We start from the raw sequence: 27602 nt of genomic DNA, 5'->3' as shown, positions 1-27602 counted from the left end.
TGCAGGAAAGGACCCACAACCCGCCACCATGGCGCTGGCGGTGTCGTGTCGGTGAGTCATTGTGATAAGGCCGGTTCCACCCGTTCCACTCACACCATCAGCCCGCTCTCACCTTCGGTGAGACGTTTTCACCGAGAATCGTCACCAAAATAGGCGGGACCAATACATATGCAAAGAAAACAATGGCATAACAGGGTATCAAACTACGGGGCTATGAACTAGAATAAGACAGAAGAAAGGAAAACACCAAAAGCTCCGCACTGCTTCCTTACAAAGTCGCGTTCCTAACAATGCCATTCTCCTTGAACAGCAGTGGCGGAGTTTCGGTAGGGCTGCCGCCGTTGCGGTAAAGCCACAATCTGGAGAGTTCCTTGACCTGGACGGTCCGCTTTCTGAACCTTCCTTTGAATTGCTCCCCGTGAAATTCTACATTGCTTGCGAAATCACGGCCGAGGTATGAGACCTCGAATGCCTCGCGGGCATTGGCCCCGGCATCGCCTTGCCTGCCGATCTGAATCTCGCTCTCCATGAACTCGTTTTCTTCCGAGGCGCCAGTGAATTCTCCCGTCTCTGGGTCCTTGGCGAGAGGGAACATGCCATCCAGGTAGTGCTGGCAGAACTGGTGACCGCCCCGCTCCGAGGCTCGTACGAAAAGCCGCCCGATGAAGCGCGGCATGGTGTGGCTGGCAGCCAACGATGTGCAAAAGTGCAGGACGCCCCAAATCGCCACAAAGTCTGTTGAGTGGGCGTAGTGCTCCACATGGCCCATGGCTCGGTCCAGCGCTGCAGTCGACGACCGTGACGAGGTTGACGATCCTTCGTTGGGCAGGTTTGGGATGCCAGGGTGGCTCTTCAGGGTCTCACTTCCGTTGTTCAGAGTTGAGGCGTCGTCGAGACCGGCTTTGTTACCGCTGATGGAGTCTCCATGGGACATCGTGGTCGTGGTCTTAGTCGTAGTCATGGCAGTGGGGTTCTTTTGCGCCACGGTCTGAGACATAACGTGACGGTGGGGGTTATTGAAGTGGTTGGCGGCGTTGCCAAATGTGTATACCTGATGGGGTCTTATCAGCCATGTTATGTTTGCTTATGGTGAGCACTCTGTTGCTTACCTCAAGCTTGCCAAGGAGATCTTGTGGCAGTTCTTGCAGGAGCCAGTCGAGGACAAGACCGCCTTCGATGCCGCCCTGCGAATGCAACACGAAAATCACTTTGGAATACTTCGGGTTATAGAGGGTTTCTTTGACGATGCGGTAGCACATTCGTACATCGTACGTGGCGTAGCCCAAGTTTCGTTGGATGAGACATTCGACGACATCGAAGAGAATTCCCGACGTCCGGTTGTGGATGCCCAAGATTGGCCTTTTGAACGTGAGAGCCAGCCTATTCAGGTTATTCTTCATCCAGTGGTCCCTGTTGAGATGTTAGTATTTCGGACTCATAGAATTGTCATGGGTTGTGAGGCCAAGTTGCGTAAAAGGGGACAGACACGGCCGGAAATCACATCGACTTACCCTACAGCAACGCCGTTCAGGAAGATCCATTTCTCGTGATCGTGCTCCGGTAGCTCTGATGCGTATTTCGGGTCCGAGGTATATGTGAGCGTCGGGCCGTTGAGCAAAAGGCAAAGCAGATAGTTGACCGCCAAGAAGGCGGTCAAAGCGAGACCAGCCACCCAGATTGGCAAAAAAATGGCGAAGGGCAGGGCCAGTATGAAGGCGATCTGCATAACGCACAGTACTATGTGGATGAAGATGCAGAAGAGGTTCTGTCTCGTAAAAGCCAGCTCATCGAGGTGGCCAGAATCGGCCGGGCTGATGGGCCAGACGATCCATGGCAAGGCCCAGATATAGTTGAAAAAGTAGTAGATATCCCAGGCGAACAGCTTCCAGGGGAAATCCGTGTATGAGTAGCTGATGACGGAGCTGCCTCCAACCTGGGAGCCCAGGAACTTTGTTGAGCCCATCCTTTTCTTGAGCAAGTCGGCACGCTTCTGCTGTCGTGAACGGTAGCGCAACCCAACCCTTTCGGCCAAGGCTGGGATGGAGAAGATACCGGCGGCCATGACGACTGGGAGCGCGAGGATGATATACAGCCAAGAGGGGACGCGAGGTAATGTCAGTAGTGAAGACGGTGACAGAAAGTGTATTTGATCAAGTGACCAGCGGGAGGATGGCGGCGGGTGCTCACGCGGCATTATATCGTGGGGAAGGGGGATGGAGGACGGCGCCGGTGAGACACAGAACAAACTCCAACAACGAACCTAGAGACCCTAGTCCCGAGGTAGTCGCAGTACAAAAACGTAGAGTACCTACCGCAGAGGACACACCATCATCGACGGAAGAAGGAAGTTGCAAGTGCGGGTGCAGGTGCAGGGCTGAGTTTGCTGAGGCGGCCGGTATTGGCGACGGTTGCTTCTGACTGATCACTGGACCGGAGCAGGGCGACTTGCCTATTACAGACCCCAGCCGTCAGCGGCTAGGGCGCCACCCCGCTGCCGTTGCCGTTGCCTGCCCCCCTGTTGCCCTAGCCTTCCTTCAGGTGTTCCGTTTTGGGGGCCGGGGGAGGGGGAAGGGGCTGAGATGAGCCAACAGTGAAATGAGATGCGCAAGAGCGGCATGCAGTCAGATCTGGGCAGTGCAAGAAGAGAGGCAGAGAGGACATGCGAGGCTCCGAGAAGCCCCCACAGTGGCACGAAAAGAGGCCAACCGCGGTCGAGCCGTTCGTTCGCAGTGCACACCCGGAAAGAGCCCTGTCGACTTGTACTAACTGACTGCAACTGCTGCAATGGTGCCATGAGCTCGGCTGAGAGCCTAAGATGCATGTGGGAAAGAAAAGGAGCATCCTACAGGCCGCAGAGAGCAAACCCCAGCAGACACGAAGACAATCCAATGAGAGTCCGAGGTTGTCGTCATAACTGACGTCGCATGCCCAGCCAATCGGCACGCCCAACCCGGGGTCACAAGCACTAGTTGCGATCACACTGCTCGCCGAGAGGCAACAACAATCATGAACGAGTCCGTGTACAGAGAAGTGCAGCCTTATAGACAACATCTAATTTTGCTGCTTGTCTTTGCTAGACGATTCAGTCATGGCTGGGCGTAATCTGTATTCGTAGTTCCGAGTGCAGCGACGCATCTTCGCTGATCAAGTCAAGTTGACTTCCAATTGCCATGCCCGTCGACTGTCTCAACCGCAAGAAAGACACGGCAAGGCTTGGCTTGGCTTGGCTTGGCTGTCAGCATCGTCGCGAAGAACGTGTGGCCCACGGCAAACATGTCGATCTGATGCGGCCAGAACTAAGGAAGTCCCTAACTCCCAAGTTGACTCTGGAGATGGGGGGGACTTCCAAGACTGCGACCGACGGGATGTTGTTGAAGAAATGATAGATGCTTGGCGTTCGTGGTTTGGGATGAACGGTTGTTGGCCCGTGCGCCAAACAACGGCGCGCTCTCTTTCTCTCTCTAAGCCATTTGTGTTTGGTGGGGTACCTTGTCAACATTGAACCTCTCACTCTCAATCCCACATCAACAATATCCTACCGAGTCGGCTTGACTGCAAGATCGCAATCACCAACAGCCCGCGAACAATACGCCTCAGGAACAGAACCTCAAACAGGCCCGGGGTCTGAACCGCCATCATGTCAATGCTCTCAATCCATCTAGAGCAAATAGCTCTCTCCTGCGAAGGCATCGACTCCCTCCCGTACGTCTGGCTTCCCTCCTACCCCGCGATCCATACAATGCCCCTCGGATTATTTGGCTGAACAACTGACCGGTGCAAAGCTTCCCACCTCCGAAAATTTTCACAAACGCGATGCTACACAATGCCGACATCACCTCCCTCATCCGTGATACCGAGGCCCACGAGCGCGCCCTCTTTTCCGTGCCCCCTCCACCACCCCCGCCGTCCTCTTCCGCCTCGCAGAACCCAGACGCGAAACCCACCTCGAGCCGCCGCCAAACCGTATTCAACGTCGCCTCGGGCGAGGTCACCACCGGTCCGCCACCTGGAAGCTCCCGCAGCGGCGTTGGCGGCATGGTCGGTCCCCGTCGACACACCGCCGTCTCGGCCGTCCTGGGCGGCGACCTTCACGCGCAGCTGCGCCGCGGCGAGCGACAGGCGGCCATCAAGGGCGGCGATGTTGACGTCGACATCCTTCTCGAGGGCGCGAAGAAGCTGTGCGGTGTCTACGCACTCCCCGGTGCGCTTGAGCGGATCCCCCAGCTGCGATCGCGGTACGCCCACCAGACCAACACGCTGGCCTACTATGAGGCCAAGGTTGCCGAGCACCAAGCCGCGCTTGAGAAGATGAATAAGGATCACTGGATGAGCGACGGCGACGAGGGACACGCCGATGAGCAAGAAAACGAAGACGAGGACGAGGTCGAGGATCTTATGACGGAGGACGACCTGCGGGCCGAGGAAGAGATTGTGCGGGAGCTCGACAAGAAGAAGCGTGAGCTGCAGCTACGGCTGCGGGCGATGGAGAAGGACTTGGGCGGTTTACTGAACATGTGAAAGCCGGACAGCACTTTTGCAATGGTTTTACGACACGATACCCAAAATGCGACAAGAAGGCTACATGATTATGATGTTGACCTTTTTTATTGTTTTTTAAACCCCTGTTCTTTACTCCCAACATGCTGCGAGGAGATGATAGAACGAATCTCGCATGCTCTTAGCATGACAGTCCACCTCCTCCGCTCGAACCCTGGCCGCCCTTCTCCTTGGCCGCCACGATTTGTCTCAGGAACTCGCCCACCTCCTGCGCGCCGCCGACCTCGTACTTGTCGTTGATGACAAAATGAGGCACCCCGCGGACACCCATCCGGTAGGCATCCTCGACCTGCTCATCAACCTCGCGCCCGCCCTTGCCCTCCTCGAGCCACTTGCGCACCTCGTCCCTCTCCAGCCCGCCCCGGGCGGCCGCGTCGACAATCATGTCCCAGCTCGTCACGTCGCCGTCCTCCTCAAAATAGCTTTTCATGATGGATGTCATGACGGCGTTCTCGACCTCGGGGCCCTTGGACTTGGCCAGCTGAATCGCTCGGTGCGCGTCGCGCGTGTGCCCGGTCTTGCCGCCAAAGGTGAAGTTGAAACCCTCGGCCACACCCAGCTTCTTCATGTGCGCATGCATCATCTCGAGCCGATCGGCGCCGAACCGCGACGCCATGACCTCGTTGACGGGCAAGCCCTTGGCCGGCGCCGTCGGGTTGAGGTAGTAGGCCTGCCATGTGACGTTGAAGGTGTCGTCCTTGCCACCCGGGTACGTCTTCTTGTACAGGTCTATCGCCCGGTTCAGACGGGCATTGCCAAGATAGCACTTTTGTTTTGTTTGGTCGTGTTAGTGGGGGTTACTAAAACAAAGTTTATCGCCAAAGTGACGTCTTACAAAAGGGCAGACAGGGTCCGAGATGATTTTGATGTTGATGTTGGCCATTTTGCTTGCTTGTCGTGAGGCGTTCATTCGTTACAGAGTATACAGGGTATTTGGATGTTGAGGGAAACGGTTAATTGGGAAATCGACAATGACGGGAATCGTCTGATAAAAGGCCCCGGCTTGAGATTTCGGATGCAAAATGTCTTTGTGAGATCGCCTCGGCATCTTGAAGCACGGGCGGGACTCCGCCCAGCGTGCCGACTTCACTTGATTACCAAGCAAGTCCGGACTCCGATCAGACCGGAATCTATTAGGGTGAGGGGGGTTTTCTTGACCGGGCCGACGGGATTGCTGCCTTCTCATTCCATCGGCGAATCCACCCCCCCCCCATTGTTCAGCCCAGGAGAGAGCGGCGAAGGCGGGACTGAGAAACTTCCGGCGCACTGCAGGGGTCCATCCATTTCGATACTTGATTTGCTATGTTGCACTGTCATCATTCGTCTATTAAGCTCTGATGTCTTGCCTAGAGGTCCGTGTCGTACAAGGTTACATTGGGGCCCAGTGTACTCTGGACGTCTCATCCATCAAAAAGATTCCGACAAAAAAAAATCCGCCACCGCCACGGCCAGAAAAAACAGGGTATCATGTGGCTTGGGTCGATTATAAGGCCTTAGTCAACTGTGTATCGCTCAGTCGCCTCACGTAATCTCTCATCATTTCGTGAACGACGTGACTCGTAGGGCTCGCGCCGGCACCTGCGTCGCTCGTCTCTCCTCCAACTCGAGGGATAGATCCCGTCGGCACTACCCGAAGTTTCTGCGCGGTTACTTGCGCCGGGGCTTTGAGATCGCCGTCGCTTAGGAACAACATCTGGATACTGCACAGCGCGATCCCAGTTCTCGAGCGACATGTAGGGACTCCGCAACCAGGCCCTGAGCTCATGAAGCAAGAGTCGCGTGTTCTCCCTTCCCAAAAACTCCTGGATCAGCTCCTCGGCCTGGCCCATGCTGCCCTGCATATCGACGGTTTTAAGGATCGCAACGATGTATTCAAGGAGAAATTCAGCATTGTTTGCTCTCCGTCGTCGAACAGGGTCGGCATCCTGGGGTCGCGCGTCGATGTCCGGGGAGAGGAACTCGAAGACCTGCAGCTCTCGACGGAGAAAAGTGCGCGCGCGGGAGACAAGTTCCGTATCGGACGCGAACATTTGCGGCGTCAGGTCTCTGTATCTTGAGATCCGGTTCGAGCCGACATGTAGCGAGTATAACTGGTTTCGATAGACGGCCCTCCGGCGGGCAATCGCTCCATCCTGAGAAGGGGTGAAAGTCCGACTTGCGTGCGCATGAGGTCGCGGGTGTCGTGGGCGTGCATGGGAGTAGTATCGCCTCGGTTGTTGGCTCGGGGGAGAAGCTCCCGCAGCATTGGCCTTATTCTGTGGCCGCTCTGGTACCTCAAATGTCTTCCATTGTTTTCGGTCGTCGCTGAAATCGTAGCGAACCTCCTTGATTTCTGTCTTACACAGCGGACATGCTGTCTGTTGCTCCAGCCATGTTATGAGGCAGAGGTAGTCGAAATTGCGATGGTGGCACGGTTGCGTCTCGCAACCTTCGGTGATCTCTTCCAGACAGATGACGCAGCAGTCTTGAAGGTCGGGCGGTCGCGAGGATATCTCCTGCAGTGTGGTTTGTAAGACGGCGGAACGGAGATCTCGTGGGTTCGAGGTGTCGCCGGTTGCCGCTTCAGGGGACATGCCAAAAGGTGCAGAGTTCCGCAGAGGAGGTAGTCAAAGTGTCGAGGCAAGACAAGACGATGGAGATGCGCTGTTTCGAGAGTGTCACTGGGTGCGACCACCACCACATTGATTAGGTAGGTACCTTAGTAAGCTGGAATGAGCTGAGGCCGATCCCAGTGGGGTTGGGGTGAGGCCAGTGCACTGATGCAACCCCCCCCCCCCCTGCTGCTGTACTGCTGGGCAACCATGAATCTTTCGCGTTTAGTGGTTTTCCTGTGTCGCGTCTCGATCGCGTCCCGCTCCCCATACCTCCACATCAAATTCCACCCAGGCTACGGATACCTTCAACCACCTAACTACCTTATCTGCCCAGGTTGTCACACCTCCCATCTGTCACAACCACTTGCCTCCAATGACGTATTTACCCTCCAATTAGCCAAGAAAAACCTCGACATGGACGACCGAACGAGGGCTGATTACGAAGCAGAGTCCCAGAAACTTCGTGTTGAACTGAAGAGCTGGGAAACCTCATGGGCGAAATCTCATGACGGAAAGAAACCGGGCAGAGACGACATCAAGCGCAATACCGACATAGGTACGCAGAGTCTTTGTTATCCAACCTATTGGGCTCAAAACACTGATAATACCGGCAGCACAAAAGTACAAGCAGTACAACAAAGTCCGCGACATTCTCTCTGGAAAGATCCAGCCGCCCCCGAAGGTAGAACCCCAGTCGAAGAAGCGAAAAGAGAATCCCGCGTCCACCACAACGCCTTCCAAGAAACAGAAATATGTCGAGACACCTTCGAAAGGGAGATCGAATCCTGATGATGCCGGTCTCATTAGCACTCCCTCTATTTCTCGAACACTGTTCAGCCCCGCGGCCCCCAGATCGATAGGCCCTACACCGCAGCGCGATGGCCGCGTACTTGGACTGTTTGACTTGATGGTGGAGCGCGAACTCGGCACGCCTTCAAGAAGAAACCTGGATTTGAACACTTCTGCCGATGCAAGAGCGATGACGACACCGCGGAAGCGTGCCACGCCCACGGACGAGGAGGACAATGCGAGGTTTGGGCGTACACCCATGTCAACAAGCAAACGGCAGATGCTGGATAGCTTCATGACGCCGTTGAAGAACAAGGGCACCCAAACACCCGATGCCAAAACACCCACAACCGTTTCGAAGCTCCAGTTCAGCACTCCGTCCTTTCTCAAAAGACACGCCCAACCGCCCCCAACCAAGGACGATGAATTCACGGCGCCGCCTCTCCGTTTGCCCCGGAAGCCAATTGTCCGGGGTCTCAGTGCCATTGTCGCAAGCCTCCGAAAAGTGGAGGAGGAAAAGCTGGACGACGATGACGATCTTGATGCCCTTCGAGAAGCAGAAGGCGAGGTCGTCCAGCCGAAAGCGCCCCCGAAGCCGAAGAACGACGAGATGCTTGCTGTCGACAGCCAAGTGCATCTACCTCTAGGCGGATTTGATGACGAAGGCTTATACGATAGCCCTGATGAAGAGCAGAAAGGCAGGGATGGAATGCCGTTGAGGGTCTACAAGAAGAAGGGCCAGAAGCGAACAACAAGACGAAGCAACATGAAGCCTGTTCAAATCAAACGACCATCTGGCCTGGCCGAGGGCGGGCAGGAAGCGGAAGACGATGAGGTGAATGTGTCGGGAACACAAGAAGCCAACGGTGCGGCGGATGAGACGCAAGATGAGCTTGCGGGCCTGGGGCCCGACTCGGACGCAGAATTTGACGAGTCGGCAAAACGCAAAGAACCCAAGATAAAGGGTGCTAAGAAGACTGAAAAGACGGGGGCGGTCAAGAAGGCCGTGAGGAAGGTCAACGAAATGGCGCACACAAACTTCCGGCGGTTGAAGTTGAAGAACCATGGTGCCAAAGGCGGACCGGGACACAACAGCAAATTCCGAAGACGGCGCTAAGTTCGAGGGTTGCATCGGAAGGCGTTTGCATGGAAAGCGATATCCTGTTTTACGGTGTTAATGAGTCAATGCCCACTATACCAATGCCACATACTGCTCTTGTGCGTGCTGGCGTCTTCTCGAGACATCACAGCAACAGCAGCGGAACACGTGTGAACTGAATTGCTTGCCACCACCTATATGAAACGACTCTTGACACGAAGTATTAGAACAAGGAGGTAAAATGTCGCAAAGTCGCAGCTGATAGATACCAGAAGCCAAGACAAACCTGCCGAGAAGGCGACACGGTTCACGAGGAACAGATCTGCGTTGACCACCATGTCTGCGGGAATCACACCGTCCTTCTCCGACAACCATTCCGTCTCGACCCAGGCAGCGTCATTTCCGACATCACACATCTCCAGCTCCACAAACTTGTCGATGAGGTCGTGGCCGCGGCTGATCTGTCGCTGCACTCTTCTCAAGCTGCTGTGTGATTGTCCGCCCCGAGCCACGGGCATCGGGTCTTCTCCTTTGCGGAACACGGGCGGAGTCGACGCCTCGATCTTGTCTCGGTAAACTTTGCGGTCGTTCTCGATCGCAGCCAACAGCCGGATGAGCGTGATGTGGTCACTGAACAGCGCCCAAGCCCAACAGAACGCAAGACCGGCCTGCAGCAGCATGTTCCTCGCCACGTCCCGCGTCTCCAGGCCGTGCAGCTGGGCGCCGCAGCAGTTCTTCAACGCCTGTTGCCGGTTGAGGATCTCGCGGTAAGACCGCAGCCGCGGGGGCGGCGACCTGTACAGGTGCGGGCACCACTTGTCCATCCTCGCCTCGGCGTGGTCCTCCTTGTGCCAACGTTCCTTTCGGAAGGCGACCCAAAAATCGTAGAGGTTGTCCGCGAGGGCGCGCGAGAGCGGCACGGATCTGAATAACTTCCGCCGCCAGACGGCGGACCAGTCGGCCGCAAGGGCCAAATGGAGGAGGAATCCGACGATATCGCTGATGAGGAAGTTCGGCGTGAGACTTGGTCCGCGCAAGATGCCCTTTATGTCGACACGCAGCGCTCTGATGCAACGACCCAGACGAAAGCCAGACTGTGATTTCGGGGGCTTCGGTGGCGGCGGCGGCGGCGGCGACAGGTTGTCCATGCTTGTGTCAGTGAACGAGAACCTCGCAGTCCAGCATTCAGCAAAGCTGTTCGGCTGTCAGGGCCTGGGACACCGGTCCTTTTCACATGCCACGCCATTCCGGCCAACATGTTGCTATTCGTCCGTTGCAAGCACAGATGAAGAGCCAATCCCCAAACCCGGGCTCGCCGAGTCTGAGATGCGCTGGCAGGATTATTGGATCCCTTACGGTAGAGATTCCGTGTGGGGGAGCCCGCTGCTGGACACTGATAATCACAAGCAGCAGTGACGTCTGATGTAAGCCGACGCCCATACGTACGTAAGCGCTTATACCGAACCCTTAGTCCCCCCTCCTACCCCCTGGTTTGGTTCCAGCAAGCGAATCTGTCTGGCTTAGGGAACGAGGCGCGTTGTAGATCATGTGCTCTGCAAGGTCGTTTGGCTCGAATGGGCCGCCTGCATCCTTGCGTCGGAAATCTTGGCCTTGGCTGGCCGTATCAGATCGTCCTAATCGCAGGCGACCTCCACAGATGTCCTCTCTCTCTGTCTCTTCCTACTCTACACAAGTAGCTCCATGACCGATTCAGACAAAGCCCTAGCCCCTATCTTTTCGACACACCGAATGAGGAAGCTGGTCCATCTTCGACCTTTTCAACCTCTTCGGCCTATGACCATTCAGCCCTCGCAGTCCAAGCGATCCTTGACCAGGCAGGACCCCTTTCGTCGTCTCGCCCCAGGCCACAATGTTTGGAACCGCCAGCACCGATGCTATCTCATACTTACTCACTGCTTCTGTGGAGACAGATGGCCCAACTCTGAGATGATTGATTGATACCTACAGGATTTCTTGAGCCGTCTCAACCGTTGTCACGACGGGGGCTTTCTCGAGCTCTATCCCATTCACAGATGGTAAACGAGCACCCTTGCCCCCCTTCTCTTCGAGACCACCCGTCGACGACGGTTCCTGCTCGAGCTCCTCCTGTGCTTGGGCGTTCAACCTTACCCACATCTTCTTCCTCAATTCGAGGCCGTCGAGGAAGACCTGGAGCCACGACGGGTCGTACGCCGGCAACGGCCTTCCAACGCCGTTCTCAGGCTCGCCGGCCAGCGCCCGCACGGTCTCAAAGTACTCTTCAAAGTGCGGGTGCACAAGCGAAAACCTGATGTCGTCGCCCTTCTCGGCAACCCGGTCGGCCTCCCACCTCGCCTGCTCGTCGGCCGACGGCAACCTCGCCCTTCCGGCCAGCACGCGAGCCGCGAGGACGGCCTGCCACTCAAAGATCTTGAACGTCAGACCGGCCGCCACGGCGCCGATGAAGAGTAGCGTCGGGTCGCGGTGGTACACGACGTGCTGATACAAGCCCGGGACGCGGTTGTTGCGGACCTCGACCGAGGGTAGGAACGGCAGGGTCCAGGTGAAGCCCGTGGCAAAGACAATGTTGTCGACGTCGGCGACGGAGGTGCCGTCGGAGAAGTGCACGGTCCGGCCGTCGATGCGGGCGATGGTGGCGCGGCGTGAGAGCCGCGGGTGGTTGAAGGCGCCGTCGCCAAAGTAGAGGTTCGCTTTGCGACCGTTGACGACGGAGTAGACGGGAAGCTTCGCGGTTTTGACGAGGTCGACCGAGATGTCGGCCCCGGAGACGGAGGCGCCTACTACGACGACGCGCTGGTTGAGGGGGAAAAGGGGGCGGGTTAGTTATGATGGTCCGGATGCTCCCGTTCGCGACAATGACATGACAAGACAAAAGTCGACGTACCTTGTCGCGGAATTGTTCCCGCCCGCGAAAGTGCTTGCTGTGGATGACGCTCCCCGGACGAGCCTTTTCAAAGTCGTCGAGTCCCTCGATGTCGGGGACGTACGGCACCCAGTAGTGCCCCGTCGCAACAACGACAGCATCGAACCACTCGACCCACCACTCGTTCCCCTCGTCGTCCTCCCTCCTCAGCGTGAGCTTCCACTCGTGCCCGACCTTCTCGGCCCGCTCGACCGTTGTGTTGTAGGAAACGAAGTCCTGGTACTCGTTGCGGTTCACGAGTCCCTGGACAAAGTCGCGGACGACGGTCCAGTGGCGGAAGGGCGTGTCGGGCCCGTGCAGCGAGATGGAGTTCTCGGTGCGCAGCTCGGGGATGGACTCCTCGGAGAAGGACATGGGGATGGCGTCGACGTTTGTCTCGAGGTAGGGGTAAATGCCGGACTCGGTGAAGCGCGGCGGTGCCGGGGCCGGGTCTTTCGGCGTTCGGGTCGGGAGGGTCTCCGGGACCGGGATCGGGCGGTCAGCGGTGCGGGACGCCAGGGCGGAAAGGGCTGTGAGGTGAGGCGGCGGGGTTTGGTCGCCAACCCTAAGGGGTCGGAGAGTTAGTGCATGTCATGGTCGTTGCTTGATCGGGCACCACCCCATCTCTGGATGTGTAATGTACATGTGTGGACATGGTCGCACCACCCGGCCCTCATCCATCAGCTTCGGATTTTACATGTGTCAAGGTTCCTGAATTCTCCAAGCGGTGTATTTCCAGCAGACCTCGAGGCAGGTCATCCGGGTCCTCATGCAATTTTTGACTCGGTAAGCACGGAAAGGCATCCGCCTTTGTCTCATCTCGCCTCTTGAAAGACAGAGATGGAGCATCACTGACCGGGATCTCGGACCATCAAGGTACCCTGAGCAGCACCATATGAGCGCAACGGCGCCCTCCCCTCCTCACGTTGCAGTCCATTGACGAAACATAAACCAAAAGAGATCTGCCGGAAAGAAGAAAAAAAACAACTCACCAGCAGCCGCCGGCAGCCTCACGGCGCTCAAATACACGGATGACGTCGAAGGTCTTCTCACGGGCCAGGGCGTCGATAGTGATGGCGCCAGCCGGCCCCGCGCCGATGACTGCGACTCGCTTAATTGCGCCCATGTTTCCGGCGCACTTGGAGCAGGTCTAGGAGAGGGATCGATGCCAAAAAGACGAGGAAAGAAGAACAAAAGTGAGACGACAGGGAAACGAGAGAGGAGATGGACACTGGGAAGTGTGAGAAAACCGCCACGTGCAACTCGCGCGAGAAGGGGGCTTGCTCTTTTTCAACTCCGCAAACGTTCCTGTAAACGTCCGCCCCCCGAGAGCTTGGACTCGGCTCGCAAGGCCGGCCCCTCCCCCCTAGAGACGGTCCAATGGAATCGTCGCAACCCGCCTGACGGGGCAGTTACACAGGGATGTACAGGCGAAACATAGTGAGGGAGACGCCTGGTTAACTGGGGGCTCGCTGTGTTGAGACCCGTGAAGGGCCTGATTTGGTCATCTTAGCGCCCGATGGCGTTATTCACATTCACCTCCATACCTTATCGATAAGAAGGACCCCTCCCTCATGGGTTAGGTGAGATGGTTCCAAGGATTCCCGCGAGACCATCAGGGTTCGATGTTGGCTGCATCCTGCGTCATGGTGTACGCTCTTGCACCCCCGGCATTTTTTTTTCTGGACTTGGACAAGAATTGCGAGTTGCATTGGCTTATCTCTCGAACCGAGATGGGTACCATCTCGAAGTAGGACAGGGGCAAGGGCGTGAGACCGACCACCGCGGGAGCCTGACCGGGACACCTGGATGGCCGGCGACAAGAGTGAAAAGCAGTCGAAGGGGACGGCCATTCATGGCCGGGTAGAACAGCTCGACTTTGATTGTTTCATTTCCCGTCCGTAACTACCGGCGATCGACAGTCATGGATTCGCCCACGGACGACAAGATGGTGTGTGACACTCCGACGGACCGGTCCGTCGCAGCGTCGGAAGACAAGCCGGAGTGGGATCGTCAACAGGAGCAGAAGGCTAAAAAGAAGTATGCAACACACAACAAACATCCTTGTCACAGCGCAGCACGTGGAAAAGGAAGCTAACCAGGAGTCCAGAATCGATCTCACCGTCCTCCCGCTCCTCGTCCTCGGCCTGCTTATGTTCCAGCTCGATCGCATGAACCTCGCCAGCGCGCTCACGGCGGGCTTCGCAAAGGACATCGATGTCAGCCAGGACACCATCAACCTCGGCAACCAGCTCATGTTCATGGGTACAGTCGTGCTGGAAATCCCATGCAACCTGCTTCTACAATCGGTGCGTTCTCGCCATGTGTCTTTGTCTACGAACCGTCACCTCTCTCTCTCTCACACACACACACACACACACATACACACACAACTATACATCGTCGCCCCCAACCAAGACTCCAAACAGCACCTCAGACTAACCACGCACACCCGGCAGTTCGGTCCCCGGAAATGGATCTCTCTCCAGGTCCTGCTCTTCGGCCTCGTCGCCACCCTCCAGGTCCTCGTCAAGAACCGCGCCGGCTTCCTGGCCATCCGCCTCATGCTCGGCCTCGCCGAGGCCGGCTACATCCCCGGGTCCATGTACACCCTCTCAACCTGGTATACGAAGAGCGAGCTGGCGAAGCGCATCGCCATCTTCATGTTCGGCCAGTTCGGCGGCAACGCCCTGAGCCCCCTGCTCGCGACGGGCATCTTGAAGTTGGCGGGCAAGGGCGGGATGAAGGGGTGGCAGTGGCTCTTTTTGCGTAAACAACCCCCCAACTCCCCCCCTCCAAACCCGGATCATCGATTCCGGTTTCCAACTATAGAGTGCCTTGTTGCTGACAGCGATCTACAGTCGAGGGTCTTGCAACGCTCGGGGTGGCTTTGATGCTCATTTTCCTCCTCCCCGGATCCCCCGATACGCCGAAGCCTCTGGGAAGCCCGGGCCTCGTCCGCTTTACCACGGACCAGCGGGAGATACTCCAAAAGAGGATGCACGCCGACGAGCCTGGGAGCAGGCACGGCGTCCACGGCATCGAAATCCCCTGGGGCCTGGTCTGGAAGACAGTCAAGCACTACAAGCGGTGGCCGCACTACGTGTCCACCTTTTGCGTCTTTTCGACTTGGTCGCCGTTGACGACCTACACCCCCTCCATCATCATGTGAGCAAGGCCTCTTTCCGCCCCAGGTTGTCTGTTTCGAAGAGTGGCGTCTGACCGCCCGTCCACGTGTAGGGCCCTTGGCTTCGACCGGATCAGCGCCAACGCCCTCGCCGCAGTGGGCGCCTCTCTCGCCATGGCCGTCGTCTTCGCGTTCGCCACGCTGAGCGACCGGACCAACAAGAGGGGAATGGCGGTCATCCTGGGACACGTCTGTTACCTGACCATCTTGGTCGTCGCTCGCAGCATCCACCCACACGTCGGTAAATGGTCGAGATGGGGTTTGTGGACAATGATCAATGCATTTGCCGTTTGCTATCACCCGGCACATAACACCTGGCTGCAGGTTAACTGTCGTGATCCCGGCGAACGCAGCATTGGAATCGCGTAGGTTTTTACTCCATTCTATCCCTTTCTCTCTTTCTCTCTTTCTCTCAGTTTTTCTTTTGGGATTTGATTCCTTTTTTCCTCTTCTACCCTCGATGTATCGGCAAAATCGTGAGGCTGACGACTGAGTAGCATGTGGGTGATGTCCGCCATCAGCGGCCTGATGGTCGGGTCGCAGTATTTCAGGGGCAACGATCTGCCGTTGTAAGTCTCTCTTCCGGAAAATCGTGTTGTGTCCCCGAGCCTAATACCGGTCTAGCTACGACAAAGGACTCCTGACTATGATCATTATGGTCTCGGTGGGCATGACCTTCGCGCTCCTTCAAGAAGCCGTTTATTTCGTGCACAACCGGCGCGTCGCCCAGGGCAAGCATACGCCCAAAGACGGGTCGGAGCCGTATGTGTACGTCTTTTGACCGACTTTATCGACGTTGGTTTTCTTCAGCTGCAGAGAGTATCGTGGCTTTGGAGGGCACACTGGGGTGTAAGGCGTCACAACTGGGGTTTGAACGTATTTCAAATGGCGATCGAGGGGTAAACCAAAAGCGGCCGCCAGGATTCACGTCTTCCGAAGGCTCACGAGAATGATTTACACGCGACAAGGATTGAGAGTTTTGAGCGATTCGCGTTTACTGAAAATTAGATGAAAATGGGCCTCGATTACAAGGGCCATGTTCGATGCTTAGCTGCCCCGCTCTAGTGAGCATGATCGTGGCCATGGACGTGCTCGTCGGCGCGCTTGTTCATGTCTCGCTTCCCAACCCACGCGGTGCCGTTGGCGCGCAGAAGCCTCGTGACCTCGCTCATGTCGACGCCGAGGACCTTCTCAATGTACTTGGGAAGCTCCGTGTTGTCCCAGTTGCCCGCCATGTCCGCCTTGATCGCGCGCCCGTTCTCCCCGGCGCCGTACCCATACAGCGTGATGTCGGACGCCGTGTGGCCGCCAGTGGACCAGTGGACACCGGCACGGCTGGCGAGCAGGTTACCCAGCTCCATATCCAGCGAACGCGCCGCGAGGAGCGTGTTCACCTCGGCGTCCGTGGCATCGGCGAGCCCGTACTCGGGCAGGATCTCACCGACTAGGAAGGCCTTCTTATCGGGCCCCGTGTATCCGCCCCAAGTCTTCATCAGGGCCTCGGTAGAGGCGTTGACCTTGGATAGCGGCAGCGGGTTGAAGCCGTTGAGCGTCAGACCGCCGCACTCGTGGTCTGCTGCGGACATGAGCATGGTGTCTGGGTGCTCGTCGATCCATTCCCGGATGAAGCCCATGACCTCGTTGTAGTGGATCGTGTCAAAGAGGTGCGCGGCCGGGTCGTTGGCGTGGCCGGCGTGGTCGATGCGCGATGCCTCGATCATGAGGAAGTAACCCTCCTCCTTGCAGTGCGTGGCGCGGTGGAGCGAGTTGAGGGCAGTCTCGACCATTTCCAGGAGCGAGGGCTCCTGCTCGGGCTGGCGTGAGCGGTCAATCTCGTACATCATTTGGCCTAGATAAGTGTGAGCCATTGTTTTTACTCTCAAATGGAGAAGTCGTCAGATTTACCGTCGTTGAAGAGACCAATGTAGGGAATGCGGACGTCGCCCAGGCCCTTGTCAAGAGCGTCAAAGGCCGAACGGTTCTGCATGACGTGGTAGCCGTTCTCCTTGGCGAAGCCGAACAAGTCGATGCCGTCTCTGCGGCAGGACGTGGAGTCGGATTGCGGCTTGAAGTAGCACCGGCCGCCTCCAAGGAGGATGTCGGCGACGGGGCCGAGAGGGTGGCCGTAGCCGATCTCGTGTTCTGCAATCTTTGCGTACGAGTTACGGTCGGCAACATGAGCCGCATAGCCTATGGTTCCCATCAGCTTCATTGATCGTGGGGACGACGTCAAGTTCTTGAGCCAGCTACTACTACTTACAGGCAGGGGTGGCGTGGTTGATGGTGCTAGTCACGACCAGCCCCGTCTTCATGCCTGCAAGCTTGGCAGCCTCCAGAATGGAGCCGACGGGCTGGCCGGCCGGGTCAACACCGATAGCTGGTCCACGTTAGTGAGTGGCGCAGAAATGGATTCAAGAGGGGATTGAGCGCTCACCGTTGTTGTATGTCTTAACACCACATCCGAAAGCAGTGGCAGAAGCGGCCGAGTCCGTGATGAGATTGTTGCTTGCGAGAGTACGGACGTTTCCAAGGACCTTTGATGACGATTAGGACAGAGATTCTCCCATATTCGAAGCTTGGTGTCCTTACCATCTTGTCGGCCGCGAGCTGGATGCTCACGGGGGCCTTCGGGTTCCCACCATTCTCGATCAGGGAGACGTAGTCTCGCGCCATGGTCTGGGACGCGGGGCCGTATCCATCTGGGACGATGTAGATGAAATTCTTGACAGCAGGGGCCGACAAGGCAGAATGGGCCAGGGCTGCGGCAACGACGACAGCGGAGGAACGCATCTTGATTATGGAGACCAACGAAGATGTGGGTCCGAGTGGTGAAGATCCCAAGGTAGACAGACCATCAAGGTGGCAGCAACGTTTCTCAGCTATGTATAAATACCCGAGAACTTAAAGGGGCGTTGACCTCATCTCCTGCAATGCACACTTTGTGTCATCATACCTCTGTGTTGCTTGCAGAGTCATTTATTGCGGCGGGATCCACGACGTAACGAGTGAGTACTTGGCCAGACAGGCTACATTCAATAGTGTCTCAAAGACTTCTCACATGAGGATTTGCACAATTTCGCTCCTAGCACTGGAAAGAGCCTCTGTGCCGTCGGTAGCGTAACGGAGATCCCGCCAGGATGAGAGCTCATCTGCATGTGTGAGAGAACCTCAACGAATTGATCCGCCACCTGATGCAGATATTCGGCAGCGTTCCTGAGAGCCAAGCCGCTTTAAAGTCCGGGATGCGACTTGGCAACAGACGCATCTTCCCCACTCGCCCCAATGGATGCCACGGGATGGCCAACGTGCTCCCCGGGGCAAAGGCAAGGAAGCATATTTCAACGTCGTCGGACCCCCGTCTATGCCTTGGCCTATGGGACGAGAGGGGAAGGTGGTACGACGGGTGCAGCCCACGTGCGCTAGGGGCAGTCATACTGACCTACCTACTCTGATAAGACAATGGGGACACCTGAGAAGGGCTCACACTCATTTAAACGAGATGGTGGGTGCTTCCGGCCTTGACGCTTGCTACCACCTCGATTACCAAGTGATTGATGACGGGTGGGACAGTAACGAGAAGATTCTTCAAGATAAAAGGCAGTGCGTGGTGGAAGCTGTTTGGCGTGTTGTGTTTCTTTGGGGCTAGCATCTCGTGAGCGAAATCCGACACAGGATGCTGTAGATTGTTGCTCGTTAGTAAACGGTAAACTTCGGAAGCACTCTGTTGGAAAAACTTGTTCTTCTCCGACCGGAGGTCTTAAGGCGACGACCAGCGTGGCGGTTGGGAGTTGTCAGCGATGCTCGATTTGCGCCAGCAGATCACTGCTTCCAGATAAGATGGCTAACGTAGCCTTTGGGTTGATAGTGAATTATAACCTGGAGGCATACGCCTAGCTATCGTGCCTCTGTTTCTCACAATGACAGTCCGTCAGCTTTTGCTGTATTCTTGTTCATGGAGTTGATCGCGTGTGGCGGAAGTCCAGGAAAACCGGGGCATCTGGCAGACCGCGACAGTGAAGGCATGGTTATTGTCTGTGGCGCGACACTCAGCCGAAACATGCCACTTGGCAAGAGTTGAGCAAGGCGTACCGGAGACATTGATATGGAAAAGCAGGAGAGAAACTGGAGGTGTCGCAGATGCGGTGATTCGAAAACTGGAAGGAGAAGAGTGTTGCTGCTGGGTTTGTCAATGACAACGAAAGACGGACGAGACGAGGATTATGGCAGTCTTAAGTGAGGTCTCGCAGGCACAGTGAGGGTAGATATCCAAGGCAAGTGTACCTACCTTTTCAAGTGCCCAAGGTACCCACCCACTCAAGTACCATGCTAGCTGCCAGCGAACGGTTGGACCAAGTGGCACCTGTGAGTCTCCACTTGTACCCACTTGTACCGGGTGGTGTAAGCGCTTTGGGATTGATTGGTGAGTGATACACGGGAACGGTACAGGGGCTGCCCCGGTCTGCCAATAATAGCTTCCCGCGCGTCTGCAATCGACATCCTTAGAAACACTGAACAAAACGGTCAAGACGACAAGACCACATACACACACGCAAATACAGAACAACCAAGAAACCCCTTCTCATCAAAATGAGAATCAAAACCTCGTATCAGGACTATGCGAGGCGCTTAACCATCCTTCACATGTCCATATGTTGCCTGCCACCTAATGTCGCGACCACCACCGCCCCGACGAACTGAGGTACCCCGTCTAATAACAGTTCAACCCTGGGTCGCACGTCGAAACAAGATGCAAAGGCATTGGATGGCGTCGCTCCCAACTTGCCGGGCCCTCATCTAAATTGCTCCATCCAACCTTACCCAATCGCCGACCAAGTGTTTCGAATGCCTTTACAGCCCGGCTGCTCGAATGGGCTGCGACACAGCCAAAAGTTCTAGGCCTCTGGATGGCCTTTGACTTTGACTTCTCGTCAGGCCCAGTCATACAAGATGGGGCGTGCGTCCTCATGTGTTTTGCATCCGACGAGCCTTGAAACCCCGTCATCGCCCAACATCACTGTCCTTTCCCCCGACTGTCTGGTCATAACGACGTCGATCTCCTTTCTGTTTTCCCTCCGTTTCCTCTGTGACACTCTTTCCTTGTGTTCTGCATTTCCGTCTCTTTCTCCACCTTCTCGTTCTCTGTCTTTCGTTGTTGCATCTTTCTATTCTATTCATGATCCTTAGCTGATCGTTGGCTTTGTTCCCTCGTGATATCACAGCCCTCTTGTCTTTGTGCGAGAGCAGAGCGTCCTCTGAATACCATCTTACTCATAATATTCCTATTTATTCAAAGCAAAGACTGGCTCTGAAGAACACATCCCCAACATAGCTTCCTCGCGTTACACATTACGATGTCCTCCAGTATCCGTATAGCAAACCTCTTGCTACTCCTCTTGATCACTCATACCGCGCAGGCTGGCCCAGTAGGACGTGCTGAGAGGTTGTAAGTAGATCCCTTCCTGACTGTTTCGTTTATCGCTCACCCTTTTAGTAGCTTTAGGAGGGATTGGAACACCACTTCCAGCGCCATAAATGTCGACAGTTTTGCTGTAGAATCAAGCATCACCTCAGATCCAACGTATTTTCTTACCTTTCCCTCCATCTTTCGAGGCCGACACTTACGCAGACGCAGAGAAGCCGCGTCCTCCGCCGTCTCGGTGACGGCACAAGAGGAACAGGATGGTGTCACTCCAAGCCCAATATTCGTGACCCTCGATGGCACCACTACCAACACTCCGGACGCATCACGGCCCGCAAGAACAACACCTCTAGATAGAATCCCTTCCACTACACCTGTTCCGTCTACAACGGACTCACAGTCCACCCTGGAATCCCAGATTTTGCCCACAACCACGTCAAGGCCGATGCTCCTCCCTCCCATTTTCAGCACCATTTCACTACCTCCGCACCTCACATCCGGCCTCCAGAACGGGTCGTATGTGCACCCCGGCAACACCGCATCGACATCAACCTCAGTGGGTGCCTCTGAGAGCCTTACTCAATCCATCAGCACCCCCCATACTACTTCACCCCTCTCCACCCCGGTTGAGGGCGTTTCTTCAGTCGCCGCGCCGACAGTCCCGCTGCAGTCATCCCTGTCTTTCGGCTTCCCCATCCCGGGAGAGACTACCACGGTGGCAACGGCCATCTCTGAACAGATTCCATCCTCTACACTTGCTCCTGTCCCATCTAGTACTACAGCCAACATGGAGGCTTCCTCTCCTGCTTCGTCAACCACCATCAGCCCTTCGTCAACTACGGTATCTCCAGTCCGGCCGGCTCCAGCAACAACTTCCTCAGTCCCAGCAACACCCTCCGTCACCATAACCCTCTCATCACACTCGTCGGCACTCAAGGTTACAGGGACGCCAAACAACCAAGTGCCCACAATTCGCACATCGACCCCTGCCGCCTCGACAACCGTCTCGCCCGAAGTCGCCGCCAACAACCTCGCCTCTGCAAAGACTTTCAACTCTCTCTTCGCTTCTCTCACTGAAAACTCCGCCTGCGCCGCCGGTCAGATTGCCTGCGTGAAGGGCAACATTGGCCTCTGCGGCCCCGATGGCGCCTTTGTGATCCAGAGCTGCGGAACCGGCACCTCGTGCTTCGCGCTGCCGATGAACACAACCGAAGGCGTCATCGTCGGATGCTACGACCCCAATGTGGCGAGCGGAATCTTAGGCACACCGGCATCTGTCTCTGTACCGATATCGTCCACGACTGCGCCCGAAGCCCCTCCAGCGTCGGGGATCGTGTCGGAGGTGACCACGACCATCACCCCCACGATAATTGCTACCTACACTGTCTCCGTCGGTCCACCTGCTGGTCCGGACACAAGTTTTGCAACAAAAGTCCCAGGATTCACCACCACTGTCGTTGTCACCAAGACTGTGGAGCCTGCTCCTATACCCTCATCCACAACGGCTGAAGAAGAGGGGTCAACTGCGACATCTACATCTCGTCGACGTACACTCACTTCGACAGCGGAGGAAAGGACGTTGACTTCAAAGTCCACAAGAGCTGAGTCGACAACATCAGAACTCACAACGGTAGAGACAACACAGCAAACTTCCCGCTCAACACCGACACCCTCCACGACGTCAGCCAGCATCTCCACCACCGCAGCAGGAACCGACACCGACACATTAATCGTCAGCCCGATTCCCACTGACGAACCCAACGAACCGGCCGCCGTCGCCCGCGTCACCGTCGTCTTTGGCCCCTCCTCCTCACGGGAGACTATCGCGGGAGGCACCCCAACGCTCAAGACCGACCCCACAACGTCTGCAAGCCTCCCGCCCGGCATCGGCGTACCCCAAGGCACGCCCATCTTGACAGTTTTCGTCACGGTGACACAAAAGGAGCGGGAGACCGTCACGGTAACTTTGACGAAGGATTGACACCATCGTCAGAGAAGCGGACTTGCTGACAAGGAGCTTGGATGTTGAGAAGGTGCTTTTTTTTACTTTATTTTTTGGCAAAAGTATCAGTGAACGGCGGGAACATACGTGTACAATTCGCCGCCACGAATGAAATTGTTTTGGGCCTTGGAAATCCGCGTTGCTGTGGTTATGTACCGGAGCACATGTGTCACAAAGTAAACCAATCTCAATGCCGCAGTCTTCAGGGGTTCTTCCATTGATGACTATTGCCGTTCGTTGGAATATTTTGAAAGAACGATTCCCAAGGGTCTTGATCATTGAGTTCCATTTTGTGGGCTACATAAATTCGTCACCGCACCTAGTATGCAGCCTCGCTGGGCATGTCTTTGCCTCTGTGTGTACGTCTCTACTGTGTCTCTCCCTTCGTCCAGGGGCCGCCATTTCGTCCGCCTCTACTTCTATCAGCAAATGGCCGCCGGTTCCATTAGTTGCACCAAAGTCCCTTCGTGTTGAAAAGCCTTTTTTGCCCGTCTAGCCCAGTTCTCTAATCCAACTCAATAACCTCGACGTCCGATCTCGACGAGACCGATGCGACGGTCGACGCGGGAGCTGGCGATGAAAATGATGCCACAACCGATGACGAGGTCGATGTCAAAGCCGAGGCAGACCCCGCGGGCTCGTACTGTTTATCAGATTTCACCCTCCCTTCGCTAGCCATCTGTGCTCGGCTCGACTTCATCAACTTCGAGACAACTGACTCAATCCCCAAAGAGCTTCCAAATTTACGCTTCGGCAGAGGACGCGGCGACTTTGAGGCGGGAGTCCCCCTAGACGATTCGGCCAACGCAGGCGTTCCCGGGCTCATTGCGTAGTCTTCGACAGCTTCATTCATCGACTGTGCCGGGAGTCGCCATACAATCGGATCAAGCTCCTCGCCGTCCACCAAGGAACCGAGCCAGGCCTCTCTGAAAGATACCCCGAGAGCAATCGACACCTCTCTGGATACGCTGTTGCCGATGGTTTGGTACTGGTCAACAGGATTGCCCAGGATGATATCATTGTCGCGGAATCCCTGGGCACGACGAGCCTCCATGACTGTCAATGGCCTGTTCTGGTTCCAATGCAAGATTTTTCCGATAGAAGAGTCGGAAGGCTGGGATTTGGTGGTAATCGTATGCATGGGGTCGCTTGGTTTGACTCGACCGAAAGCCCGAGAGCCTTTGTTGACCCTCCTGCCCCTATCAGGAAAGCACTGCCTCTCTGCTTTCGTCATGGTACCTTTGCCATCTCTCCAGGATAAAAGAAAGTCCATGGCATATGGATGGAACGGAATGATGCTCATTTGTGTGCGGAGGTTCTTCGTAACGCCACAGGCAACCCTATGGTCAGGAAACTCTGCACAGAAATCCGGTTTGCCGTCCTTGATGTCAGGCAGGTCAGCAGTTGCTGCAGCAGCGGAGACGAACTTCAAGGCAGTCGGCACAGAAACCTGTCGCTCTATCATGAACTGCCCGTTGGATAATTTGCCTAGCTTGAGTTCTCGCGCCTTGTAGCGGGAGTCTAGCTTGAGTTGTCGCGCCTTGTAGTGGGAGTGTGAATGTCGTGGAACCTTTGGGAGCTTAAGACCTGGCGCCGCAAAGCAGAGGAAAACTCGAGTCCGTGTCTGTGGCGCACCGTGTGACCAAGAGTCAAGGAGGAAACACCGCGTCTGGTAACCAAGACCAACAATTGCGCAGATGAGCTGACGGAAGACATCTTCCTTCTTCTTGGTCTCCGGTTGCACGATACCCTCGACATTTTCGAGCAAGCCGTATTTAGGCCTGTATATGTCAATGAATGAGGCGAAAGCTGCTACCAGTGACTGATTTTTGAGCTGTTTAGGTTTCGTTTTGTCGGACGTGAGGCGAGAAAACCCAGGACACGGGCTGCCACCAGAGACAAAATCCACCTGCCCGATTTCAGGAACATTGTCGCTGAAGCTGCCAAGCAATGCAAGCTTCTGGAGTTCCTCTATGGGACCAGTAAACGGAGCGACCGTGTTGCCTGCGTTGGCAACATAAGTGTGTACTGCCTTTGCATTCATGTCGTTGCACCAATCCATGGTGATGGCGCCAGCTTCTTCCAAACCACGTCCAAAATTCCCACCTCCACAGAAGAGGTCGACACCCCTGAGCTTAGGAAAGGATTTGGAAGGGTCAAAAGCTTGTCTGAGACTGAACTCAGTGTCCTCAAGAGGGCACACACGTCCACACTGCAAGGCGTTCGTGATGTAGAAGGCGTTGCCAGCGCCACCGCGATCGTATGGGGGGGCGATGAGCTCGCCTGGCCGGAAGATCCGTACAAGACATCTACCGGCAATTTGAGTGACTTTGTAGGACACCTCCTCGTCACTGTAAAGCAATTCGTTCGGTGGCATCTGTGACTCATAATGTTGTCGGCTCGGAAGGCGTCTGAAAGTGGCTAGTCCAACTGAGTTCGGTAAGACTGTCAACTCAACGACCTCAGCTTGTTCTTCTTGAGAGGTGACTAGAACTGTGTCACCAAGCTGATATTCGAAACTGGTTTCTTCCTCTCGATGGAAGAAGGAGCAGCGTCGGTGAGCTGGCGAGAAGGTCTCCCAACAATGTTCTGCGGTGAGATACGTCAAACGGCAAAAAAAGTCGTTGTCTGTGTCTTGTGAACCATCCCAGTCGACAGAGTGAGTGGAAAGCACTTCCTCCTCCTTGATCTTGCTTAAACGCTCTCTCTCGCCGGGGGATTCATGGCAGGTGCAATGGTCCGAGAAAAATATCTCATTGTTCCAAGGGTAAACCATTTGCCCGCACGGGGTGTCGTTCGGTTGGTACAGCCAAGTGACGTCGAACACAATTCCTGCTTGTGTATGGTGGACTTCCTGAATCATGCCGTACCAGAGTTTGTCATCCTGATTGTTCCATAGTACCCTTTTCCTCTTGATGCTGACCTGGATGCCGGCGTCTGGTAATATGGAGACAACGTCGCCTACCTGAATGCCTGATATAGGCCTTTTCATGTTGAAGGGCTGCTGGGCAGTGTGTATCTTGGCGCAAAGTTCGAGTTTAAGCGCCTTTGAGGTCCGGTGCGCAATCTCTCGGTGTTGGGGGTGGGCTGGAGTTCTTCCAGCATCACTCCACATGGGAGTGTGTTGAATAATTGACAGATGTACGGAGTCACTATCGTCTTTGGGATTGTATTGCTTTGAGTTGACGAGGTTGATTCGCTTGCCGTGATAGAAGGGAAGGCAGTGAAGTGTAGTATTTCTTTCCAGAGCCGGAAAGACCGGGCTACTTCTCCGAGGATACCGTTGGCCTCTTTCCAAACGAACTGGACATTTGCGTTGACCGCAAAGCCGAAATCCGTTCCAGGGTACTGCTTGCGCCATCTCGAAAAAGCTAGGGAACCTTCATGCTTTTGTGAAAGCCAAGTGCTGAAGTCTGAACGGAAGTCCTGGAAGTTGACATCGCGATTCTCCTCGTGGGCTTCCTCCAGGTAGTCGACGACATGTTTGGCCAGGTCCGCAATCCATAAAAACCCGGAATGAAACCGTTTGTACTCTTTTGCTGGATTTTTTAGACGGTAGCATATGTCTTTGTGGCCCCGAGACAGGCGCTTCGCGTTCAAGTCTGACCGAATCCAAATGTCAGAACCCACAGTCGGGTTTTCTATGCCGTATTTGCCAATTGGCAGCTCATTGAATGACACCTGGCGGACATGGATTCGACAATTAGCAACGGATAGCACACCGTCAAAAAATAGGCTGTCGTTATTTTGTTTGGTCGATAAATGCTGCAGAGGCCGCAATTCGGCTGGGTAGTACGCCTTAGGGTAATCGACCCGCCCAGGTGCATAAGGCTGGGTGTAAACGACAAACTTGTCGAGTTCGATATCGATGTACCCGTCTTGAGGAATGACTCCTGACCGCTGGTGTTCCTCCAGCAAGCGTTTGACCGCAGACCATTCTCTTTGAGGTGGTGGCACTGGATATTCACCCTGATACAGGTAACTGGGTGATACTAGGGTGCTTTCTGGTATGTCAACCGAAAGTGAGTTGGAGAGTCGTGGAGTTGACGAAGGGAGAACGACCCCAACTGCATGTGCCTGACTTTCCTCATCGAACACTTGCTCTTCCCCAGGAGCAGAAGGTGGCTCAAGTGCTTGTAGTGTCTGTTGGTGCTCGATCTCAACCAAATCTCTGTCCAGCTCCCAGCTCACAGAGTCATCGTCTCCCTCGTCGTCACTCAGCATCAGATCTAGGTGGTTCCACCCGAGAGGAAGGTCTTTGGTGGAATTGACCATTTGGTCTGAAAGCTAGTATCAGCGGAGGGGGACATCAATTCAGCAAAGGCGGAAGGCACGTACTGGCTGTCTTCCACGATGTGGCTTTCCCCCAGATAATCCCCACATGTGGGATACAGGCGTCTGAGTATCCGACGTGAGTGGGCGCCCTGAAGCAAGTTGTGAAGTGAGGTGGCCCGGCACGGTTCAGGCTTGGCGTCAGAGACGAGGTGCAGCTGCTCCAACCTGAGCTGAAGGAAGTTGCTTAACAACACTGCCAACTGTTAGAGGGCGAAGGAGACGTACCGAAACTTACAAGACACGGAATGTCTAGATCGTGAAATGGCGAAAAAAGCGTGTCAGAGAACACTAAACACGGTTAGGCGTGTGTTATACAAGTGGTGTGGAAGGTAAATACAAAGTACCAACGAAGATGAACCAAAGGTAGGTAGGTAGGTTACCTACCAGGCAAGTACCGTGTAGGTTTCTAGGTACCAGGGTAGAGTATCTTAGTTTTGGGGGGAGGGAAAGATGGGGAATGAGAGGAAGGAAACCATTGGCCAATCTGAAATAGAAGTGAGAACGATCGCTTCCTCTTCGGACGGGACGGTCGAGATTCGGAAGCAAGGACAAAAACAAGATTGCGGAAGGAACCTTAGGCCCTTCGTGCAGTAGGAAAGTTGGAGAGAGTTGTTAACAGCGGGCATGAGGACCAGTTGGGGCCCGGAGCCGTTCCTGCAGGGCGTGCATTGACCAATCAGGCAGTCACCTGCTCGCGACGGTTCACTTACCCAGGAAG

The 27602-nt window shown here is 55.5% G+C and overlaps 11 protein-coding genes across 11 annotated transcripts; 4 read left to right on the top strand and 7 right to left on the bottom strand.

The window, feature by feature from the left end:
• Positions 1–161: 161 nt before the first annotated feature.
• CDEST_03445 (uncharacterized protein) lies at positions 162–2815 on the bottom strand. Its single transcript, XM_062919604.1, has 3 exons — positions 1512–2815; positions 1110–1410; positions 162–1051 (listed from the first exon to the last, which is right to left on the bottom strand). Exons 1-3 carry the CDS (start codon positions 2192–2194, stop codon positions 269–271), a joined length of 1767 nt encoding a protein of 588 aa, XP_062775655.1. The 5' UTR covers positions 2195–2815; the 3' UTR covers positions 162–268.
• Positions 2816–3025: 210 nt separating this feature from the next.
• Positions 3026–4584, top strand: CDEST_03444 (Putative DASH complex subunit Spc34 protein). The gene is made up of 2 exons (XM_062919603.1): positions 3026–3702; positions 3783–4584. Exons 1-2 carry the CDS (start codon positions 3638–3640, stop codon positions 4516–4518), a joined length of 801 nt encoding a protein of 266 aa, XP_062775654.1. The 5' UTR covers positions 3026–3637; the 3' UTR covers positions 4519–4584.
• On the bottom strand, positions 4585–5622 carry CDEST_03443 (Putative DSBA-like thioredoxin domain, Thioredoxin-like superfamily). Its single transcript, XM_062919602.1, has 2 exons — positions 5393–5622; positions 4585–5323 (listed from the first exon to the last, which is right to left on the bottom strand). The coding sequence occupies exons 1-2, from the start codon at positions 5465–5467 to the stop codon at positions 4679–4681; spliced, it is 720 nt and encodes a 239-aa protein (XP_062775653.1). The 5' UTR covers positions 5468–5622; the 3' UTR covers positions 4585–4678.
• A 262-nt stretch (positions 5623–5884) lies between these two features.
• CDEST_03442 (Putative Zinc finger, RING-type) lies at positions 5885–7196 on the bottom strand. The gene has a single exon (XM_062919601.1). The coding sequence runs from the start codon at positions 7128–7130 to the stop codon at positions 6051–6053; it is 1080 nt and encodes a 359-aa protein (XP_062775652.1). The 5' UTR covers positions 7131–7196; the 3' UTR covers positions 5885–6050.
• Positions 7197–7423: 227 nt separating this feature from the next.
• CDEST_03441 (Putative DNA replication/checkpoint protein) lies at positions 7424–9183 on the top strand. Its single transcript, XM_062919600.1, has 2 exons — positions 7424–7707; positions 7766–9183. Exons 1-2 carry the CDS (start codon positions 7566–7568, stop codon positions 9055–9057), a joined length of 1434 nt encoding a protein of 477 aa, XP_062775651.1. The 5' UTR covers positions 7424–7565; the 3' UTR covers positions 9058–9183.
• A 48-nt stretch (positions 9184–9231) lies between these two features.
• Positions 9232–10208, bottom strand: CDEST_03440 (uncharacterized protein). Its single transcript, XM_062919599.1, has one exon. The coding sequence runs from the start codon at positions 10185–10187 to the stop codon at positions 9234–9236; it is 954 nt and encodes a 317-aa protein (XP_062775650.1). The 5' UTR covers positions 10188–10208; the 3' UTR covers positions 9232–9233.
• A 792-nt stretch (positions 10209–11000) lies between these two features.
• On the bottom strand, positions 11001–13184 carry CDEST_03439 (Putative flavin monooxygenase, FAD/NAD(P)-binding domain superfamily). The gene is made up of 3 exons (XM_062919598.1): positions 12934–13184; positions 11924–12506; positions 11001–11832 (listed from the first exon to the last, which is right to left on the bottom strand). The coding sequence occupies exons 1-3, from the start codon at positions 13065–13067 to the stop codon at positions 11002–11004; spliced, it is 1548 nt and encodes a 515-aa protein (XP_062775649.1). The 5' UTR covers positions 13068–13184; the 3' UTR covers position 11001.
• Positions 13185–13603: 419 nt separating this feature from the next.
• Positions 13604–16100, top strand: CDEST_03438 (Putative major facilitator superfamily, MFS transporter superfamily). Its single transcript, XM_062919597.1, has 7 exons — positions 13604–13981; positions 14052–14250; positions 14401–14710; positions 14803–15109; positions 15182–15493; positions 15626–15697; positions 15753–16100. The coding sequence occupies exons 1-7, from the start codon at positions 13866–13868 to the stop codon at positions 15907–15909; spliced, it is 1473 nt and encodes a 490-aa protein (XP_062775648.1). The 5' UTR covers positions 13604–13865; the 3' UTR covers positions 15910–16100.
• Position 16101: 1 nt separating this feature from the next.
• CDEST_03437 (Putative alkaline phosphatase, alkaline-phosphatase-like, core domain superfamily) lies at positions 16102–17918 on the bottom strand (the record flags this gene model as incomplete). Its single annotated transcript, XM_062919596.1, has 5 exons — positions 16102–16977; positions 17034–17318; positions 17389–17505; positions 17563–17662; positions 17718–17918. The coding sequence occupies 5 exons, from the start codon at positions 17916–17918 to the stop codon at positions 16190–16192; spliced, it is 1491 nt and encodes a 496-aa protein (XP_062775647.1). The 3' UTR covers positions 16102–16189.
• Positions 17919–20131: 2213 nt separating this feature from the next.
• On the top strand, positions 20132–23052 carry CDEST_03436 (uncharacterized protein). Its single transcript, XM_062919595.1, has 2 exons — positions 20132–20571; positions 20623–23052. The coding sequence occupies exons 1-2, from the start codon at positions 20480–20482 to the stop codon at positions 22526–22528; spliced, it is 1998 nt and encodes a 665-aa protein (XP_062775646.1). The 5' UTR covers positions 20132–20479; the 3' UTR covers positions 22529–23052.
• A 1-nt stretch (position 23053) lies between these two features.
• On the bottom strand, positions 23054–26829 carry CDEST_03435 (Putative BAH domain, C-5 cytosine methyltransferase, DNA methylase, C-5 cytosine-specific, active). The gene is made up of 2 exons (XM_062919594.1): positions 25687–26829; positions 23054–25636 (listed from the first exon to the last, which is right to left on the bottom strand). Exons 1-2 carry the CDS (start codon positions 26822–26824, stop codon positions 23055–23057), a joined length of 3720 nt encoding a protein of 1239 aa, XP_062775645.1. The 5' UTR covers positions 26825–26829; the 3' UTR covers position 23054.
• Positions 26830–27602: the final 773 nt, after the last annotated feature.

Source organism: Colletotrichum destructivum, chromosome 2, assembly GCF_034447905.1.
Source record: "Colletotrichum destructivum chromosome 2, complete sequence".
In the NCBI taxonomy this organism is placed as follows: domain Eukaryota; kingdom Fungi; phylum Ascomycota; class Sordariomycetes; order Glomerellales; family Glomerellaceae; genus Colletotrichum; species Colletotrichum destructivum.
This window is presented reverse-complemented; position numbering and strand designations above follow the sequence as displayed.

Excerpts from the sequence above, each read along its gene's own strand:
- CDEST_03445 (XM_062919604.1), bottom strand. The coding sequence starts at position 2,194 with ATGCCGCGTGAGCACCCGCCGCCATCCTCCCGCTGGTCACTTGATCAA. Across the intron at positions 1,411-1,511 it reads CTGAACGGCGTTGCTGTAGG|GGACCACTGGATGAAGAATA; the intron begins GTAAGTCGATGT and ends ACATCTCAACAG. Across the intron at positions 1,052-1,109 it reads ATCTCCTTGGCAAGCTTGAG|GTATACACATTTGGCAACGC; the intron begins GTAAGCAACAGA and ends AGACCCCATCAG.
- CDEST_03444 (XM_062919603.1), top strand. The coding sequence starts at position 3,638 with ATGTCAATGCTCTCAATCCATCTAGAGCAAATAGCTCTCTCCTGCGAA. Across the intron at positions 3,703-3,782 it reads GAAGGCATCGACTCCCTCCC|CTTCCCACCTCCGAAAATTT; the intron begins GTACGTCTGGCT and ends ACCGGTGCAAAG.
- CDEST_03443 (XM_062919602.1), bottom strand. The coding sequence starts at position 5,467 with ATGAACGCCTCACGACAAGCAAGCAAAATGGCCAACATCAACATCAAA. Across the intron at positions 5,324-5,392 it reads CGGACCCTGTCTGCCCTTTT|TGCTATCTTGGCAATGCCCG; the intron begins GTAAGACGTCAC and ends ACAAAACAAAAG.
- CDEST_03442 (XM_062919601.1), bottom strand. The coding sequence starts at position 7,130 with ATGTCCCCTGAAGCGGCAACCGGCGACACCTCGAACCCACGAGATCTC.
- CDEST_03441 (XM_062919600.1), top strand. The coding sequence starts at position 7,566 with ATGGACGACCGAACGAGGGCTGATTACGAAGCAGAGTCCCAGAAACTT. Across the intron at positions 7,708-7,765 it reads CAAGCGCAATACCGACATAG|CACAAAAGTACAAGCAGTAC; the intron begins GTACGCAGAGTC and ends TAATACCGGCAG.
- CDEST_03440 (XM_062919599.1), bottom strand. The coding sequence starts at position 10,187 with ATGGACAACCTGTCGCCGCCGCCGCCGCCGCCACCGAAGCCCCCGAAA.
- CDEST_03439 (XM_062919598.1), bottom strand. The coding sequence starts at position 13,067 with ATGGGCGCAATTAAGCGAGTCGCAGTCATCGGCGCGGGGCCGGCTGGC. Across the intron at positions 12,507-12,933 it reads GAGGCTGCCGGCGGCTGCTG|GGTTGGCGACCAAACCCCGC; the intron begins GTGAGTTGTTTT and ends CCGACCCCTTAG. Across the intron at positions 11,833-11,923 it reads GGGAACAATTCCGCGACAAG|CGCGTCGTCGTAGTAGGCGC; the intron begins GTACGTCGACTT and ends CCCCTCAACCAG.
- CDEST_03438 (XM_062919597.1), top strand. The coding sequence starts at position 13,866 with ATGGATTCGCCCACGGACGACAAGATGGTGTGTGACACTCCGACGGAC. Across the intron at positions 14,251-14,400 it reads GCAACCTGCTTCTACAATCG|TTCGGTCCCCGGAAATGGAT; the intron begins GTGCGTTCTCGC and ends CACACCCGGCAG. Across the intron at positions 14,711-14,802 it reads GTGGCAGTGGCTCTTTTTGC|TCGAGGGTCTTGCAACGCTC; the intron begins GTAAACAACCCC and ends AGCGATCTACAG.
- CDEST_03436 (XM_062919595.1), top strand. The coding sequence starts at position 20,480 with ATGTCCTCCAGTATCCGTATAGCAAACCTCTTGCTACTCCTCTTGATC. Across the intron at positions 20,572-20,622 it reads GTAGGACGTGCTGAGAGGTT|CTTTAGGAGGGATTGGAACA; the intron begins GTAAGTAGATCC and ends CCCTTTTAGTAG.
- CDEST_03435 (XM_062919594.1), bottom strand. The coding sequence starts at position 26,824 with ATGGTCAATTCCACCAAAGACCTTCCTCTCGGGTGGAACCACCTAGAT. Across the intron at positions 25,637-25,686 it reads GATAGTGACTCCGTACATCT|CCCACCCCCAACACCGAGAG; the intron begins GTCAATTATTCA and ends GAAGAACTCCAG.